Source organism: Microtus oregoni, unplaced genomic scaffold (genome assembly GCF_018167655.1).
Source record: "Microtus oregoni isolate MIOR12 unplaced genomic scaffold, Mior012 000004F_ref0000308, whole genome shotgun sequence".
Taxonomy (NCBI): Eukaryota; Metazoa; Chordata; class Mammalia; order Rodentia; family Cricetidae; genus Microtus; species Microtus oregoni.
In genome coordinates, this window is record NW_024543063.1 from 22,781,480 (window position 1) to 22,802,698 (window position 21,219).

Genomic DNA, 21,219 nt, shown 5'->3' on the forward strand with positions numbered 1-21,219 from the left:
TCTAAAGTAATCCAAGTATGTCTCTCTCATTGGGAAGCCATACCCTACCTTTTGGCATTCATAAATTTTGCTTCAATGTGACGTACCTCAACATGTTAGGTCAAGCCAGTGAAAACCTGGGAAAATTGTCCATGTTCCAGTGGCTCTGTTCTGTGCCTGTCTTCGTGCCTGGTTGTACAGAACAGCTGGGAATGGGTTGCTTGGACAATGAAGGCTTACCATTTTCAAGTCAGGACTCTGGGAGTTTGGGTTATTTAATCATTTCTGTGAATTGCATTTTTAAAAAGTGTCATCAAGACATATGTAAGAAAAATGTGTGAGTAGTTGGTTGTTTCTCTGGTTTCTCTACATAAGGAAACGTGCTTGAAAGACCAAGCCTAAGGACTGCCCACCTCTATCCAGGTCTCCTAAGGTGAGCATTCAAACTGCCTAGGCTCCCACAAAGCCAGTACGTGCAGTAGGATCAAAAACCCACTGCAATTGTTCTTGAGTTCTCAGTATTCCTCATTGTCCGCTATGTTCAGCTAGTCTGGATTTATCCCATGCTTTTTCAGACCTAGGCCAGCTGGCCTTGGTGAGATCCCAATTTCGAGCAGATGAGGGGGGGGGACTTGATCGGGGGAGGGGGAGGGAAATGGGAAGCGGTTGTGGGGACGAGGCAGAAATTCTTAATAAATAAATAAATTAAAATTAAAGCGATAAAAAAAAAAAAAAAAAAAAAAAAAAAAGACCAAGCCTAGCTGCTTTTCCATTGGTGGGAAGAAGGTGCCATGAGGAGAAGTTACCTTCTTACAGGCCGTGATGGAGCCAGCCAGGCCGCCCGCTGCACTGCTGCTGTTCTGCTGTGGTTCCAAGACTTCATGCATCAGTGATAACTCCACGTTGCTGTGTGTCCCGAATGCCAAAGAAAGAGAGCACAGTCCAGTGAGTCATCTCTCTACGTAGAAATGCAGAACAAGTCAAGCATTGCCTGATGTCAAGCCCATCTTTTCTTACTGTGCTCCACACCACCAGTCGTCCTGCTCAAACTGGCCTTTCCTTGTTGGGTTACATTGGGAATTGGAAATAGCATGGATGGACAATCATATTGTGAGCAGAAAGCTGCAAGCCGTTGCTTCCCACAGTGCTGAAATGGACACAGTCCCATCTGTCTGACTTCAAACGGTGCTAGCCACTTTTGTTCAGCATATTTTAAAACCAAATGGGCCTTTCTCACTTGTCCCATTAATTCAGCTCTGCCAAACCAACACAACATAAAATACTCATCTCATTATTTTCAAAATGAAGGTAAAAAATGATTTTACCCAAAAAGCACAGCGCGGCATGACTTTAGAAAGAACACGAGCTCAGCAGGGACCAGTCACCCCCGTACCATCGCTGTGGTGGCAGAGTGCCATCCACCTTGTCTGTTTCCAAAACTTGAGATGCTTCCCTATATCTGCACCAAACTCTGTTGGGTTTGATTATGTTCTGAACTGCATCAATATTTTTAAAGATTTGGAATTATTGTTACTTTTTTTTTTTTTTGAGGCAGGGTTTCTCTGTGCTAACAGCCCCCGCTGTCCTGGAACTAGCTCTTGTAGACCAGGTTGGCCTTGGGTATTGTGACATTTTAAGAGATGATAAAAAAAAATGAAGTTTTTATTTTCAAAATCTGCTTTCACTACATAACTGACAGTTGAAAATTAAGTCCCCTTTAATACTAAAACGTCTAATGAATTTCTAAAGCATTTCTAAATATTGTTTTCCTTCTGAAAGTGTGAATATTGGAATCCAAAGGCATACTCATATTATGGTACACATACTTTGCAGTGATTGCTGAACACCACATAGATATGCACAATTCATTAAAGAGTACTTTTTGAAATATCTGATGGTTTCCTATGAAATTTTCTGAGACACAGGTAGCTTTTCTAAAAGAAAGTTAACTAAAATAAATCAATTCAAATAAATAACACATTACTAACAGCACCCTACTCTTGCTTCAGGTTATAACTTAGTTCTGTGAGGTCAGAATATGCGTGTAGTCTGTTGGTGTTTCCATTAATTATAATAAATGATGGCGTCTCGTGACAAATCACAAAATCCAGACAAGTTTCCAGAGTTCAAACTTCTTATGTGTTACTTTATGAGTAATTGATGCCCTGAGGACTACAATGAATGCAATATAAAGTAAAGGCCAACACTCATATTTTCCTCACGTAAGAAAGGAAAAGTAAGAAAAAGTAAACAAAAGAAAATAGTCATGGAAGATGCAAAGGAGATATGAAGGAATAGAGTAATAAAAAGAAGATGCAAAGAAGGAAGAATAGGTTAAGATGGGTTACAAATTATTAGAACGTGATAGACAAGATCACAGCCAAGTTCATGTTAGCCCACCATACCTGGTCTGTGAAACCAGAAAATGGCGCCCAATTCCTTTTCAGAGTCTCTCAAGCTCTTTGGGGAGGGATTCAGGAAGATCTGGGTCCTGTTGTTATTTTCCCCCAGGTAGCTTTGGTAAACTAGTGGATCACTTCGACCAATCAGTTTATGACTTAGGTCCAGAGTTAGGGCATATTTCACATCTTTTTTTAGGGTTAGGGAATTTAGGAATTGGAAGTGGAAGGGTAATATGTAAATCTGAGAGAGTCCTGACTAATAGCCGCTGCTGAGAAACAGTGAAAACAGCAAGCCAACACGCTCCATCTGCTCTAGAAGGAGCTTCATCTGCTCTAAAGAGTTCAATAGATCCCAAGGCAGCAAGAGGGCGATGGGGGAATGAAAACAAGAGGAACTTACATAGCTATCCACCAAGCATCTATTATCGGGTTTTAGAAAGCCTGGAATAGTGCTCAAGCTTGAGAACTGTTCACTCATCCACGAAAAAGAAGAAATGGGGACTCTGCCCATAGATTTCTTTGTGATTGTCTCATGGAAAAATGCATACAGGAATTGAAGCTTTGTTACTTGTCTGCGAGGCTCATTCCATTGGCTCAAGCAAGACTATAGACATAATAAATAAGTTAACTATGTACATATACAAATACACATTTAATTACTGTTGTGAGAATTAAATGAGGGAACAAGTGACATCATAGGTATAAAGTCAGTGTAATATGTTATTAATGGAAAGCATTATGCAATTTTACCACACCAACATCGGAAGCAGATACTCCTACTCATCTTCAAAATCACCAAAGATAGGGCTTCAAAGATATCTAATAATCGTAACAAAAATGTAGGAAGATCTACCTTCTGAAACCACATTAATCGTGTGGATTTCCAGCATGCGACTACACAATTGCCTCCATCTGTCCCATGGCCTTTGGGATAGAGATGCAAAGTTTGAGTTTTTGCAAAGATTTTTGTCCTTAGTCTCCAGGGAGATAAAACCTTGGCTGTTGGAGGAGGAAGCAAGATGGTGGGGCCATGAAACTCATGCGTTTATTAACATGAGCTCAAGTTGATACGAGAAGAATCTCTGGCAAGACACGTTACCATTCTGTAACTTGCGTTAAGGGGCAAGCCTGAAAATTCTTCCTTGAGGGGTTTTCCTTTGATTTGACAAGTGTTGATAATATTTATTAAGGCCAGCTTTCCGGGCTGGTTTTCATGTGGAAGCTTATAAAATCTATTTCAAACGAGAAGGAAGATAAGGTGGAATAGCAGACATAAAAGCAAAGTATGATGGAAAGGAGTCATTTTAAGCTGATCCTCCAACAAGAAGCCTTCTTTACAAAAAATAAAGTCATTTGTGAACAAACAAGATGTTCAGGGGCCACTACACTGCCTGTGTTGCTGACTCATATGGAATGAGCGAGTATGCCAATATCCAAGGTCACATGATTTCCCCAGAGAGGAGTTTTCTTTGTATTCCTACTCCAAATTTGGTCCAGGAACCAGTACTAGTTGTATGGATCAGGGGTTGTGAGAAGCCTGAGAATTTGGGTTCTTCCTTGTAACTACTGAATCAGAATAAACAAATGGTTGTCAAAGTCAGGTGACTTCCATGCCCACAAATATCTAAAAATTATTTCTCTGTCATGTTAAGCGATGTGCATTCTAATTTGCCATGGTCCTTTGTATGTGATGTTTTTCATCCCAGAACATTCTTTCTAATGTTCCTCCTCTTTTATTAATAACCCCTCCTCTATCAGTTGTGTTTGCTTCAGGTTCCTCCACCTCCCCCAAACCATGAAGAACACAATTCCCCTCCAACATCCTTCCAAATCCCCATGAGCACACAAACACATTGACACCCCTTACTCTTCCAACCTATTCTATGAAGAGAGATGCTTACTGTCCTCTTTGTCCCAGGAGCATCCCAAGCCACATCTGCTTAAAGCACTTGTCAAGAAGGCCATTCTGGGTATAGTATTTCTCTCTCCCACTTTAGCATGTGGGTTTTAAAAGGGTAGCAACCACGGAGGACCCAGGACAATGCTAGGCAGCAAGCAATTGCCCGGTTTATTTGTTCCCATCTTTCTGGGAAATCAGTTAACCTCAAAAGATTAGACACAAACATGTGTTTGCATTCATTGTTTAATTTTCAGCAGCAGTGACAGATGGTAGGATAAGCCTATCTGAGAAGATAATTTAAAGTATTTCCCAGGATAGTTCTAATAAAAAAAAAAATCCCTGCTGTTATTGTTGCTAAACACAGAGCAAAGCCAAATACTTTTAGTAGATTGCAAAAAAATAAGATTTGGTCTTGATTTCTCTCCACTTAAAGGGTGCTTTTGGTCAAATGTAGTGATTATCATTTGCTGTTTGTGTCAGCCCTTGTCAAGGATATGGACTTTTGAACTCTCTACTAAATCCTTGCATCTCAACCTGTGAAGACTCAGCTCCATCTGGAGAGATCTTGAATGAGCAATTGAAATACACTCATTATTATCAATTTAAAAAAGCGCCACCATTGAGAATTGTTTAGAATTTAAAATATGTGTTTGCACAGCTCGAAGTGAAAAGTTGCTCTACTGAATGTCCTTATTTTATCCTCATCCAAAGAGATTTACCTACAACATGCATGTTAGGCTTTTAGGTCAATCTTTCAAAAATTAATTTGTAGCACAAATCACATGGTATGATAGTGTCTCTTGTTTTTGATCTCCCGAGTCATCTCTTGACTGAGGCTTGGTTCCTATCTTTGATTAAGCTTTTAGTCTGACTTTTATGAGTGCCCATTGCAGCTATGCCTGGCCCTTGGTCTACTAAGCCTGAAATTAAAAACACCCTTCCTACCACAGTTTAGCAAGAGGCCTCTTAAACTGATTGTCTGACCAACTTTCTCACCCCTTCACCCATGTTACGGTCCTTGGTCTATTTTTGGCAAGTACAATTAGTTCAGTTTTACAAACTCCCCTACCTTTATATGCCAACATAATATTTCCCTTTTTGGTGATCCTTTTATCCTGCCTCTTGTCTAAATTTCTCCTTAGTATATTAGAGTTACGCCCAGATCTGTATTAATGTCACTTGTATCCTTTGCAATAGCTTCCATAAAAGCTTTCTTGTCAACTTAAACAGATATCTGGTATAAAAAATCTGTTTTACACTGTATTCTCTAGTTGTATCAAGTAGGCAAGATTTTGTATTCTTTTTATGTTAAATTTTGTGCTCATTTGTATGCCCTACTTCTTCACCCCACCAGTTTGGAGGTATCCATGCAAGTTGAATTCTTGATCAATTTAGCTGTGGTTAATTTAGGCATATTGAGTCCTCATGGACTGTAAGAGTTTAGTAAATGTAGAAGAGGAACCAATTAGTTAATATTGAGCATATTTGGAGATCATCTTTTATGTATCCTGTTTCGATACTGAAAGGTTTTCAAATAACTAAGAAATGAAGTACAGACCTTTGATATCATACACCAGCAGAATAATAGCAATAACAATGCTATCAAGTGGCAACCCTTTGATGTTCCTACAAGAAGACATTTTAGAAGCAAGTGAAAAATGACCACCTCATTACCTGCTGTCATATTATACTTCAAAGCAAGTATAAGCATTATGACAACACTGTGATGCATTATCAAAGAATGAAAGGCATTACCTTCTAAATAAAAGATAGTTAATGGTCTTTCCCTATGGTTATTTTGTCCATGGATCATATAGAATTTCCATGCGGACCCAAGCTTGGCTACCATCTTTTTTCAGTGCTTTGTAGTGACAATAAGAAACTATAACAGGTCGTTCATTATTAATCATAAAACAAGTGGGTTCTTCTTGGCAGAGACAATGGCCACAAAATAGCTATGCTCTAATTTAATCTCAATGATTAAGTAGCAGATAAAGAACAAAGGCTTGATTATAGTCTTGTTGCTTCCTTTGAAATATAATTTGTAAAGCCAACAGCTAGTAATTTCTCTGTTGTCGGTATTACTTGTACTGAAGTCTTTTGTACTACGAATTGTGTTGAATATTGCATAATTAAAGCTCTTTATTTGGAGATTTCAAAATCTAGCAGCTATGTCCATAAATAATCTGGAAATACATCTTAATTAGAGACTAGGCAAAATGACGGGGTTATATTAGGAAAGACAACCAACAGTGACTGTTTGTGTATGAAAGGGATTGTGCTTTCTCATAGTGTTATAGATGGTGCACAGTGTTGAAGGGCTTCCACAGAGCAGGGTCTGTATGTCAGATACTGGATTTTGCAAACTTATGCTATTTCTGCTAAGGAGATGATGACAGACAATATGCACATGGCTTTAATCACTACCATGTAAATTCTTAGATTTTATTTTATTTTTCAAATGTTGCTTCACAGTCTTGGACTTCACCAAGATCCTAAGATGTAATTTGGAAACTGTGCCACCTAGCTCAGGAAACAGATCAAGCCAGAAAACACAATGATTATATGTAGTTTTGTACTACTAAGGCTACAGGGTAAATTCTTTCAAAACATACAGGCTATCAATCATATGCAAAAACTCATGAACTAGTAACATTATGACAATACTGAAGTAGTAAGGGCGGCGGCGGGGCTGCATCCCCAACACCCCAGCCGCCTGCCCGGCTAGCTTATGCCCTGAAATAATTACATGGACACTGTATTCTTTTAAACACTGCTTGGCCCAATCTCTTCTAGGCTAATTCTCACATATTAATTTAGCCCATTTCTAATCATCTGTGTGTAGCACCCCAAGGTGCGCTTACTGGGGAGATTCTAGCCTAGTCCATCCTGGGTCGGAGCTTCATCCCGGGAGCGGGGCATGGCGTCTCTGCTGAGGCGTCTGCTCCGGAGAGCAGAGCTGTGGAGTCTGAGCTCACTTCCTCTTCCTCCCAGCGTCCTGTTCTGTTTACTCCTCCCACCTATCCTCTAACCAATAAAATGGGCCAGGGCAGTGCCTTCATTAGCCAATGACCTTCCTCCATCATTTCCCCTTTTTCGGTTTAAACAAAAAGAAGGCTTTAACATAGCAAAATTACATATAAGAAAACAGTTATCAAGTAAAAGTTACAATAATCTTTATCATAACTAAGGAAAACTAACTATTCTTAACTCCATCAAAGACTCCAGAAAGATATATTACCTAAGTAAACAAGAACTAAGAAACTTCAAACTCTAGAAATGACAAAGACATCTCGCTGCCTGGACAGTCACCCAAAGTTCTTTTGTACCGTTGGGGCATCCATCTTCAGCCTTCAGGCCCATGGTATCCAGCAGACATTTCCATAAAGCAGGAAAATTCAAAGTCAGTTCAGTCACTATCTGTTGTGTCCTGCAGAATGTCTCGCAGACTCTTTCATGAATCAGGAACCCCGAAAGATCATCTCACCTTAGGCAAGTTCAGTAGTCCTTTCTCTGCGGGTTCTCTGTGTCCAGTTTATGCAATAGTCCAGGCAAGAGCAGTTTCTTGCCCAAATGGCTATCAAACTCCATAACGAGCCTCTTCGATGCCCATCTTCCTCTTGAAGTACATTGGTGCTGCCAGGAGCAGAGTGTCTCATTGTCATGAAAAGTCCTCAGTTATTAAAACATTAAATGTCCTATTCTGTAATCTTTGAAAGACATGAAGAATGTCTATCTAAAATATATCTCTATATATCTAGAAAATCTAACTAACATGACTACAATGATTATCCATTAACAACCTATATTTCTTAATTATACATTACATATTTAAATGAACTACACAATCACAATACCTTAATCAAAATCAGAAATACATATACATATAACAAAATTGACCCTAAATTTCTATCAATAAAGCAAAGTCTATACTAATGCAAATTATTCATACCTATATCATATCCCCCTTAAAATGTAAAAGAACATTTATAAACCATATTTGGGAACATGGGCGCAGTTTTTTTTCTCTCCAAACTGCTTCCTGCTGAATGGGGGCGTCGTTAATTAGGTCTTTCATGGTATAACCTGTGTGCTAGTTTCATCTCAGTTGGCAGTTGAGCGAAGCAATTTTCTGAAGATGTTCACACCAACCCTTCAGGGAGGCGTGGTCCATCATACCAAATCGGAATAGAAGAAATGAACTGTGTCTCATCCTCTGTGAAAACAAAATAAGAAACTCCTTTCCAAAGCATCATGTCCTTAGATCCAAATTTCAAAGTCAAGGCATCAAAATATCTACGTGGGATTAGTTCAGCAGCATTTATAAATAAATATCTTTTAGCAGCTGTTGCTCCTTCCTCAGCATTCAAACAATTCAAAGGGAGCATAATAGCATACAGTATCAAGATTCTCTGTGTATTTTCCATCTTTGTTCGTTTTATTTTAACCTCTATTTTGTTTATTTTTACTTTTAACTTTTTGCTTTTTGAGATAGGTTCTCTGTATCTTTGACCTGAAGTAACTCTGTAGACCAGGCTGTCTTTGAACTCCCAGAGATCCGCCTGTCTCTGCCTCCCAGGCATTGGGATTAAAGGTGTAAGCTACTACACCTTGAACTCACAGAGATCTGTTTGCATCTGCCTTCTAGGCACTGGGATTAAAGGCGTGTGCTACCACACACAACTCTCTTCCTTTTTTTTTTTAAGTTAAAGTTCTTTTTTTATATTTATTTATTTATTTATTATGTATACAATATTCTGTCTGTGGTGCAGGCCAGAAGAAGGCACCAGACCTCATTACAGATGGTTGTTAGCCACCATGTGGTTGCTGGGAATTGAACTCAGGACCTTTGGAAGAGCAGGCAATGCTCTTAACCACTGAGCCATCTCTCCAGCCCCTTGAAACACATGCCCCTCCATCACAATACATTCATATCACTATTGCTAAGTTAATTTTTATGAATGAGGATTCATATAGAGATGTACCTTGATGTTAACTATGTGAATAGTTATGCCAGAATTTAATCTCTTTTTAAAAAATGTAAAAGGTATTTCAGCTGCAAAGATAAAACATATTGCTTATGTCCCTTCATTCACCTGCATCAGACCTTAGTGCAGGTGAACTCAGGAAACATGATACAGGCGTTGCCTCAGTTCCCTCCTGCTTGTACCTCCAGCACACCACTAGGCAGGAGACTCTCTGGGTTCTCCACCACTTCTCCACACCACTCATTTCTCCCAAAGGTGCTAATGTTTAATATCTCAGTATTTGCACCCAGTTATACGTTTTTCTTAGTGATTAAGTTATACCTACTTCGTAATTAAGAGCATTAATATATAACCTCATGTTACATAATGCTGTCAAAATAACAACCCTAGATTAGTCCCACCGCTCTTGACACTGCACAATACCTTCTCTACTGTGTTGGCTACCAACCCCACTCAGTCTTTGAGTCTATGACAAAGCTAAGTGAGACCAAATGTGGCCAGGACTCAGAGCCTCAGTGTTCAAGAAACCTAGCTGTAAGTATTACTCAATTTTCTCTAATATTCAAATTGTTTTTCTTTCCACCAATGGAATGTAGACACCATGGGCTACTATGGTGGCTTGATAAGATTATTTCCTGTAATGCTGCAATATCACACATGGCACGAGAAAGCACTCGACATGAAGCTGAGAAATGATGCCTCCTCAAGTCCTGAAGATTTGTTTATTCCAAAAAGCCTCCTAGTTAGGATGCACCCATTTGGAAAATATAATATATGCAGACTTTTTAAAACAAATGTACACATATTTAGTTTTTTCTTTGGACCCGAGTTTTCAGGATATTCAGAACAGTCATTTCTATATTTAGGGAGATCCATGAGATTTATCATGATGCCATTAAGCAAAGACTCACAAAGGTTTTTGAAAGTCCAAAGACTACAAGAGAATCCAATTAGTCTATAAAGACTGTAAAACATGTGGCCTCTTCAGGCACACAATACTTTGTCTACCATTGTGGAAAATATCAAAATAAACCAAACTTCAAACAAAAACAAAAATTATTATATGGCAAAGACCTGAATTTAAAATGCTTTTAGAGCAAAGAAATTTTTACACACACACACACACACACACACACACACACACACACACACACACACAAATGCTACTTCAACTGGCAAAGAAATCAAAAGATTATTTCAATGCATATGCAACAATTTTCTAAGGTAGTTATATCTTTTTCATTGTGTGTTCCTGTTTGCCCTATATATTTGCTTGGCAGAATCTTTGTCCCAGAGATTCTAGAAGAAAGGCGTCTGAGTTTCTGCTTCATTTAGCATAAGCATCATGTCTCACAACTGGAAGGGAGTAATGTGACTAGAGAGAAGGTATTGGATGGACTGAGCCCTGCAGGGAACAAAAGACGAATGACAGGAAGTGGGAATACAGACACAGAGCTTTCAAATGCATCTAGTGATTTTAGAACTGGAGTATAGACTTTAAGAAATATTTGTTGGTAACTAAGGAAAGAAATACATCTTTTGATCATTCAAATTATGAAAACTAGTTTGGTATTCCATTCATAGGAAATATGTATTGACATGTTATTTCTGGAATATTCACGGATTTTCTGGAAAACCATCTGACCAAGCTTTCTTCAAATTTCACCCATTCTTGCTTCTTGCCTATGTGGGATGGTTGGAATGAGACATCCCTTGTACACCTTGGGCATTTGAGTACAGTGAAATGGACTGAGGGGTGTGGCTGGTGAAACAGGAAAGCCACCAAAACCAGCAATCCCTGCCTTAGACCAAAAGTGATGCCCCACAGTGAAAACATCTGGGTTGCTGAGGAGAAATCACAGTTGTCCATATTAATGAGTAATGGAATAAAGTTAAACCCAGAGAATCTCTGCTTGACTGGGAACAATGAGACAAGAGGAGCTGAAACTCTCAGAGTTTTCTGCGTGGCATTGCTGGTACCATGTAAAATAATACCATGTCATAAATACAGTTTTTTTTAAGAAGTCCATCCAAATGTAAGGTTACCAATCTTAACGCTTTCATTTTCCCTTTATTATCCTAATGAGCTCAGGACTTGAGCTGAACTTTTATTGGGTACACGAGTATATTATAAAAATAGCCAAAGAATGTGGGAAGGTTATCAGAAAGTATTGGAATAGCACTTTGGAATGATTTAGAACAGACCTTAAGAAAAGGCTGGGGAATAACCTTGGGCTGGTGGTTCTGTACTCAGACATTGGCATACATATTAGCATTTAATGATTTTCTTTGAAAAATGTGCTTGTTCTTACAGTTATGGGTAGCTCCTCCAAGCTCAAGTAACTCAATCCACACCTTACAAATGCACTTCCATTTAATGACTTTAAAAAGCACAGGTTGTTAAATGTCGAAAAAGTCCAAATAGGAAAAATAAGCTTATAATAGAGGAAGGCTATCTCAAAAATAGCAAGAGTATAAACAGAACCCACAGATTAGGAGTGATATTGCTCTGCACAGTTGTATTAGCTTCCAGTATCTGAAAACAAGAAGAGTATACCCATAAAAACACCGGGAAGGTGTAAATTGCCCTACAGAACACAGTAGCTGGTGAATGTGAGTCTCCTGTAAAGCAGTGGGCCTGTTGTATTCATTTTATTGGCCTAATGTATTTGATTATGCGGCTCGAAGATAACAAGTATACTAGACATCTTATATTTTCTTCCCTCAGACCTTTTTGTTTTTTGTTAATGTTTTTTGAACCAGAAAAGTTTTTGGTTTGCATTTTTCCCAAAATAATTTTATTTATCTAAAGTGCTTCATGTTCCAGCATGTTTAAGAGTAAAGTACAAAGGGTTTCAATAGGCCCCTGCCTCCCCCCCCCCCACACACACAGTCACCAACATGTTCTACCAGGCTGGTCTGCTTATTACAACTGTCAAGCCTACCTACAGAGGCATAACTATCACCCTGAGTTCATGGTCTGCATTAGGGTTGGCATTCTGTGCTGTGAATGCTGTGGATTAGGAGAAATGACATGTGTCCACTATTACAGTGAGACATGGGACACCTTCAAAGTGCTTAAATTCCCTTGTGTCATTTCTATTCAACTCTACAGCACCTACCCACAGATTTTCAGTTTATAAAGCCATGTGTTCCCAGATTTCTTCCTAATTTGCACTGCGTTTTTGAATTGAGAACTTCGAAACACTCTTGGAATGTTGATGAGATCTTTTTGTAATCGTAACAGAAGGCTTTGTAACTTATCTGGGCAGCTACTTAACATAGATAGAACATAACTGATCATTTTTTTCTTTCTCCAGGACAAAACTCTCCATAAAAAAATCATGATTCAGTAAACGTATCTTTTCCTCTCAACCTTAACACATGCCAACCTCCACTCTAAGGCAACACATGTGTAGCTAAGCGGGGTTTACAACTTGAGCGGGAGTGAGTTAGAGTTACCACATTTATCCTTCAGTGTATTAGTTAGTTCTTGATATGAAATGGATATCTGACTTACTATGAGACCCCATGAAGGACAACAGTGCCCTTAATAGTCCTCATTCCATAAATGTGAGAGGTTCAGTTATGATACCACATTAAAGATATTTTGATTAATCTTCAAGTAAGTCAAATATTAATAACCATGTCTTAGCTTCGGTTTCTTTTTTTTTCTTCTTGTGAGAGCCAATACTCCTAAAATACAAGTGTCAGTGAATGAATCAGGTACATAGGAATAATCTACATGTACCCTAAATGAAACATTTACATTTTTAAATTTATCTGTTTGTTCATTTTAGACCACACAAAATATAAGTCCTAATTACAGTATTTGAAGCCTTTAGGAGTGGAGGGATAAAATGTAAAAAAGTCTACATATTAAAAATCTTCTATAAGAGAAGATTCACTGTTCATTTTAATAAGTAAGATTTGAACATTTCTTCTTTATAGTTTGTAGAGCCTTGAACTGGGCTTCCCACTGGTGTTCACTGCTGTGACCTTGGGAATAATACCTAATCTTGCTGAACTCTTCTGCTAAATGGGACTGACGTTGATCACTTTATAATATTCATTGAGAATGAAAGGAAGGCAACCTTGGTGAAAAATAAACATACTTCATTGAGTGCTATAGACATTTGCATTGTTATGGATCTTGGTTTATTGATGCAAACTTAAGGTCAATTTCGTTATATGTGTATTTATGCTCTTGATTAAGGTATTGTGTTTGTGCAGCTCATTTAAAAATGTAATGTATAGTTAGGAAATATAGGTTAATAGATAATCCTCTATAATAGTCAATCTTGTAGTCATTTTTGTGATATATAGAGATATATTTTAGTTAGATAATCTTCAAACCTTTCAAAGATCTATGGAATATGGCATTTAAAATATTTTAAGAACTTAGGACTTTACCTGACAATGAGACTCATCTGCTCCTCTTAGCACCTATTCACTGCAAGAGGACGATGGGCATAGAAGAGGTTCCTTATGGAGTTTGCTAGCCATTTGAGCAAGAAACTGTTCTTGTGTGAACTTCTTGATGTCATACTATATGAAATGGACATGCAGGACCCACATAAAAATGACTGCCTAAAGGTGAGATGGTCCTTCAGGGTTCCTGCTTCATGGAAAAGTCTGCCGAACACTATGGGCCTGTAGGCTGAAGATGGATACCCCAATGGTATAAAAGAACTTTGGGTCACTGTCCAGGCAGCAGAATGTCTCTGTCAATTCCAGAGTTTTGGAAGTTGCTTACTGTTTACTTCCTGTTTACTTACTGTTGCACTTCCTGTTTACTTAGGTAATATTATATCCTTCTTCAGTCTTTGATGGAGTTGAAGAAGAGACAGTTATAATTACAGTTTTCCTTAATTGTGATAAAAGATAAAGTAGATATAAAAATTGTAACTATAATTCTTGCTTGATACCTGCTTTGTTATATGTAATTTTACTGTGTTAAAGTAAAAACCTTCCTTTTTATTTAAATAGAAAAAGGAAAATAGTCTGGGAAGTCCTTCTGCATATGTGTTGTTTTTATTAGTTAATGAATGAATCTGTTTTGGCCAGTGGCCTAGCAGAATAGGGCAAGGCGGGAGTTCCAAGCAGATAGAGGAGGAGAGAGTAGGCAGAGTCAGGAGATGTAATGTAGCTGCAAGAGGAGAAAGATGCTAGCTGTTGGCTGGAACCTTGCCAGTAGGCCATGAGCCTCATAGTAAAATATAAAATAATAGAAATAGGTTAATTTAAAATTTAAGAGCTAGCTAGAAATATTCTTAAGCTATTGGCCAAACGCTATTGCAAATAATATTGTTTCTGAGTGATTATTTTGTGTCTGGGTATCCGGGAAAGAACAGACAGCCTTCTGCCAACAACTGAGTACTTACTCGTTGTGGTAGGACTTTTACAGTCATCCTAGTATTATTGCAGAGCTTGTCCTGTTATATCCATAAGGTCTCAGAGTCACAGACTCAGTGCTTGACTATTCCATCACTCAAGAAGCAGACTCTAGAAGAACCTGCACCCTACCCTCCACAACACCCTCTACAGTCTTGCCTAGACTATCTGATTTCCTCAAGTGGTTTTCACTATGTAAGAACTGCTGCAATGAGACCTTCTGACTGTTTTGAACGTTTGGCTCTGGAGAACAACAATACAGACTGGGAATAAGGATTGGCATGAGAAGTACCTCCTTGATGGTTTGAATCAGGTAGGATACTAGGCATCAGTATAAACACATCAAGGGGTCTGGACTTCCATGAAAATGCAGTAGAAACCAAGCCTGATTTTAAGATTTCCAACATGACGTTCTGCCTAAGTAGTTTTTACCACCTGTTTAATGATACTGAAATATCTCCAAATACCTGGGAGCCCTTTAATCTATAAGAAGGGAGGAAGACGCTGAAGTGATGAAACATAGGGGTTCATGATATTGAAATATCTCTTAATGCCTTGGAGCCTATAAACTGGAAGTGGACAGGGCACTGAAGAGGTAGAACACAGGGATTAAATATGACAATAATTAAGAGGCTAGGTGCATGCCATGTTTGTATTTCTACAACTGCACCATCAAATAGAAAGTCATCAGGGTCAAAACATCTAGCCATGTTAACTGGGGACTTATGGGTACTGGCATTAAGAGGACCCTGATCACAACTTGATGTTGCAATCCTCTGGACCCCAAGCCCCGCAACCCACCTGGATTCCTGGGAGTGTCTCTTGGCAGGCAGGGCAGCAGAGAGGCAGGTAGGAGAGTTTGGTTCAACTACCCACATGGCTGCTGGAGAGGACCACACCCACCATTATGGGGTTAGAAACACCAGCAGATTTGGAGAGGAAGCCAGAGAAGAGGTGATGGGGAAAAAAAGAAAGAAGTTTTAGTATCGCTTAAGAGGAGAGACAGGTTCACAGCATGCCAGTTTCCTACAGCAGTGGCTACATGGTAGGTTCTAGCAAAGGCTTTAAAATTCAGCAAAGAGTCTAAGGATTCCTGACATTTTCTTGTATGCCACTTGACTTGAGTTGACTTGGGTAACAGTGGATTTATATTTAAGACTGGCCATCACACTGTTTGTGCGTCGGAAAAATAGGCATTATTTTGCAGATGAGAATTTCAGGCCTTCTCCACTCATTTTACACATATTGTTTGACAATATTTTAAGAGAATAGTAATACAATATATCATTTTAGATCTTTGTCCTTTGAAAGATTTGTAGTGAAGGTTTCTGTATAATGTATGTGTATAAGTTGTAGTCCCTTTGAAATGCTCACTCCTCTTTTAAATGAAGATTGATGGTAAAAATTAACCCCATAGTTTAGATTCTTAGATGTGGACCATTTTTCAAATCATTTTCTCAACTGTGTGTGTTACAAACAAGTAATTGACAGAGTATAAATCCTTGTTTTAGTTTTAAAAGAATACCTTGTTTATATACATAACAAAGTGTATTTCTTATATAATAAAGCAGATGTACCTAAGAGAAAATTTGCCCCTTAAATATATGAATATACCTCGACAAAAAAAAAACACAGCATGTGAATTTATTAACAGTCCTATTAAATCTTAATTCTCTTGCTAAAAATTAAATATAACAGCACTCTATCATTGAGTTCATAAGTTTGGTTTTCCTGGAGTTCAGTTCCATGTCTTGGATTCAGAATGCAGAGGGTGTTACTCTATGGTAGACCTAAATAGCTTCCAACACAAAGCATTTGTCTACTCATAGAGATCTAATAGCAGATCCTGAACTAGAAAGGGAAGCCAAGTGGTTGTTCTATGACCCTACTCTCACATTCGGTCTAAGAAAGCAACTTCATGATGATATGCAAGATATTCGTCAGTATTGCTCTAGGATAGGGTCATTTCAGGTTCCCAATCCTCAGCTGCCCAAGGAACTAACTGGGAACCTCATCTTGGGCACTAGGGAGCCCCTCTAGGGTCAAGTCTCTTGCCCACCCTAAAGTGGCTCCCTTAACTAAGAATTGTGGTTCCGTGCTCCCCTATCCATCTTTCCTTTATCCCAATTCTCCTGTTTCCCCAGGTCCCCCCTCCTTCCCTTCTACCTTTTCTCTCCCCATCTCCCCTTACCCCCATCCACCCCACCCCCAAGATCCTATTTTCTCCCCGGCAATTTGGTCTACTTCCCTTAGCCCAGAGGATAACTATATGTTTTTCCTTGGGTTCATGTGCTGGCTTTGTGGGAGCCTAGCCAGTTTGGATGTTCACCCTCCTAGATATGGACGGAGGGGGGAGGACCTAGGACTTACCACAGGGCAGGGAACCCGGACTGCTCTGTGGACTGGAGAGGGAGGGGGAGAGGAGTGGGGGGAGGGGGAGAAGGGTGGGAGGAGGGGGAGAAGGGTGGGAGGAGGGGGAGGGAAATGGGAGGCTGGGAGGAGGTGGAAACTTGTTTTTTGTTTATGTTTTTTTTCTTCTTTTCTCAATAAAAAAAAATTAAAAAAAAAAAACAGAAAGCAACTTCAAACCATCCGATTTTACCGTTAGGTTCAAAACCGCAGAAAAGAATGAAGTATCTCCTTTCTTCACTTTCACATGGGTTTAATTACTTAAAAACAAACAAATGTATTTGTTGGTAAAGGAAAACATTATAAATTCTCATTTTAGCCCAAGCTCTCCTGTTTAAATGCACCGAGTTGACACAGGAAAAAGTATATCTGCACTGCATCTCGTAAAGAAGTGTGTGATCAAAATCAGCAGTTAAAGCAGTCTCCAGTTGTAAAGAATGTTAAGTATTTTTAGTATCTAATTAGTCTTCTAATGGTTTATCTGAAAGAAAAAAATTTAAATATAAGAATAAAACTTTATATTCAGTCATAACTTTGGGGAACTAAAATATTACTAAGTTATATTTTTACTCATGTGGATAAGCCGTTTTAAAGTTGACTTATAAGGTTTACTATTTAACCCATATGTGAAGAGTTTCCTAAAAAAAGAGTCTAGTGACATTTCTTCTTTTTTTTTTTTTAGCACATTTATTCTTAGTAATAAAGTCATTCTCTGAGTACCAGCAGCCATTATCACAGTGTTCAAGTGTAGTTTTCCATCCCACTTACTGTCAATTATTATGGGCTCCCTGGTATAGTTTTCTTATTGTGCCTGTAATACTATCATGCTTTCTTTCAGAAGATGAAATCCAGGTCATGAGACAGGCCTAGTCCCTCCATCTGTAGTTTAGTGATGAATACCCTTGCCATTCATTCATCAGTCCCATTTCTAAGATTCAAATTAATAGAGTTAGTCTTTGCTTTCTAAATGTAGATAATGAGAAAAAAGTAACTGACACAGGGGCTCTTGTGTAGCTATAACCTGAATGCAACTCCTGTTAATAGGAACTGGTATTATACCCTGTATGAATCATATCAACAGAAGAAAGGTACTCTCTCAAGAGACCCCAAAATATGCAGTATATAAATGCCCATGTTAGACTCCGAAATAACCAAGGTTCAGGAAACCTTGAGTTGTTCTTAGAGACTGCATTTCATTCTTCCCCAGAGAAAGCAAACCATGGAATTTTACAGAGATTGCGAGATGAGAAAGTTCCCTCATTATTAGGACAATGGAGCCATTGCACAGCAGGTCTATGGAGCTGCCTCATTAGATGCTACTGGGAAGAGTGAGCTGAGAGCAGCGAGGGAGCAAACAGCCACAGTCGTTATGTAAAGACTCCCTGGCTGCTTGGTAGCCTACCACATTTGCTTTCTTATTTATAATATATGCAAGAAGGCCATAACGGACTTCCAAGCGACATCCTGAAAAGTTAATACTTATTGCAAATTACATTTATAAACAAATGGAGCATCCAAGTGGCTCATGCAAGAGAAACAAAGGCTCAGAATCTATAAGTTTTTCTTTTTGTGACTCAGGGAGGAAGTAGCGGGGTGTGGGTTTATTAGCCAGTTTCTAGGCAGAGTGGAATGCAATGTGTCCTATATAGAAGAGCATCATGGTGAGATATGTCTTCCCTTGGGAAGGATTACTTAAGCTAAGATGTGTTACCTAAAAGAACAGGATGTTTTCTTCTTCGCCTGCTTTGAGATGAGAGGACTAACTGACATGTTTGTTCTCATCCAGTCTGCCCTGATTTCCCTAACCCCTGAAGAGTGTATCTCAACTGTAGCTAGGATCCAATTACAAGACTTGACACTTGCTGCTATAGTCTGAAACTTTAGTGTTTATAGACTTTGTGCCTAGAGTGATGCGGTGAAAGAGGCCATGTGACCTTTGGGAGTTGGCATAGCGGGAGTCTTTTAGTCATGGAGGTGTTTCCATGAAGTGTATTTCTCATCTTTTCTCTTTTGCTTCCTGGCTATGAGGAACATAGACTTTTCTGCTGTGGTGTAGAGTCTCCAAAAACTGAGTTCAACCAATCATGAGAAGATACCTTTAAACTCTGACTTTTTTTAAAATTTTTTAATTTTTTTATTTTACTTTTTATTGAGGTCGATATTTTTCTATGCTCCCCTTCTTGCCTCTCCCCTCCCCTTCAACCCTCTCCCAAAATCCCCATGCATCTAATTAATTCAGGAGTTCTTGTCTTTTTCTACTTCCCATGTAGATTAGATCTATGTAAGTCTCTCTTAGGGTCCTCATTGTTGCCTAGGTTCTCTAGGATTGTGATTTGTGGGCTGGTTTTCTTTGCTTTATGTCTAAACTCTGGCTTTAAATGATATTTTTCCTTTTTAAAAAAAACTTATTTCAGACATTTATTATAGCAGCAGAAAGCTGACTGATGCAGGAGCCGGGAGGGAGTTTTATTGATATTAGAGTTCCTGGTGGCTTCTGTGTATTTGCTGAATGGCTCCTTTCTCTACTGGACACTTACTGTTTCAAGGAAACATGTGACTTTAAGGGACAACAGCAATAAACTGCCATGGCTTCATCTCCAAGGCCTTCATGTCACTAGTTCAGAGTGGCTCATTTTCTACAGTAGAATCTTCTTGAAAACCCAGGTACTCTTACTTTTCTGTAAATCATTCAATCAAAGCGAAATTTGCTTCTACCAATTTGCTAGCACGTTCACTGGTCAACAGCTAAGTATTGTGAAGGGTGGCAAGATATGTCAGCAAAGGAAGGGGAACCAACTCTCAACTTCATGAGTTTATATGATATTTCATAAGAGAGGCCAAAAAGCTACTGGCAAGAGTGAAATAGAAGTGTAAAGAAGGTGGCATTCCATGTCATTCTAGAAAAGCATTAGCTTCATCTGCACACACAGAGTGAGAATCAGGTTGGGAAACACTGAGAGGCACATAGCGGGTATTCAGTTCACAGGATACCATTTCAAACTCAGGAACCACAGTCCTGTATCCCCCACCACCCATTATAGAGTACTATCTTGTTCTAAAAGTACATAGGGGTGTGTATTGAATATCATGGAAACACAACTCAAAAAAGGATCCTGAGACTGAATATACATCTGAATACGTATGAGTTCTTCACTCAAAAAAGTATCCTGAGACTGAATATACATCTGAATACGTACGAGTTCTTCACTCAAAAAAGTATCCTGAGACTGAATATACATCTGAATACGTATGAGTTCTTCACTCAAAGCCTCAAACAAAGCAAAACTAGGATAAAGAAAACAAAGCTGCATCTGGATGGTGAGAACAGAATGGAGCAGCTGGATAATTGGCAATAGAATATATATATTAGAAATTGCTTTAAGAGGAATTCTGAGTCCATTTGGCCTAATGCAAGTGCTTTTGTTGCTTTGAGGTTAAAGGTGGTATCATTTTAAAGTGTAAGCCCGAAAGTCTGGAGGATGCTACTGGAATCAGGTTGTTTAACAGTTGCTATGAAAATTATTACTTTATATTCTTGGAAATAAGCACCGAGCAAATGGACACTGACTATTCTTAAAGATAATTTAGATGGCCACAGAAGATCAGCAGATATCTTGTCTAAGTTGATTAGTTGTGATATTTAAACTGAAAAGAGCACCTGTAAGGAAAGTAGGTGTCAAATTTTAATTATAGTTGGTTTCTGCATTAAGCATAGTTGTATAGACTGTTGTACTGTGCTTAAGACCAATGTGGAAACGCCAGGGGCACAGCAGCATGTCAAACTTGGTGTAGCTAATTATGATGGATAAGTTTGTAAAAGGTCAGGAAGTCTGCAGCCGGGTGAACAGCACACACAGACTTGTTTATTATTGGGCAATTATCTAGAGAATTTAATCAGAACTTCAGAGTGGTGTTGACAATACATCTTTAAAAAAATTCCATCCCCTGTCCAAACCGTCTACCCACAGCCTTCACCTGTTTTCATCTTTCTCAAAGGGACATGTGAAAACACACACACACACACACGTACACATGCACGCAAACACACCACATACACACACACACGGGGTGGGGAGAAATTACAAGTGGAATTTACTTCTTGTTTTTCAGTATTCTCTGATTTTATTCCATGTAAGAAGGCCCAAAG

General features: G+C 38.8%; 1 protein-coding gene across 4 annotated transcripts in view; it reads right to left on the reverse strand.

Moving 5' to 3' along the window:
- Window positions 1-21,219, reverse strand: part of LOC121447007 (SPHK1 interactor, AKAP domain containing) — a 153,963-nt gene that overhangs the window by 115,093 nt on the left and 17,651 nt on the right. For 3 of the 4 annotated variants that reach the window (XM_041649982.1, XM_041649981.1, XM_041649978.1), the window contains exons 2-3: window positions 15,465-15,546; window positions 786-885 (exon numbers count right to left, since the gene is read on the reverse strand). In XM_041649982.1, the coding sequence (XP_041505916.1) occupies window positions 786-885; window positions 15,465-15,546 (182 nt within the window). The remainder of the gene's footprint in view (window positions 1-785; window positions 886-15,464; window positions 15,547-21,219) is intronic. The other variant, XM_041649980.1, reaches the window with a different exon arrangement.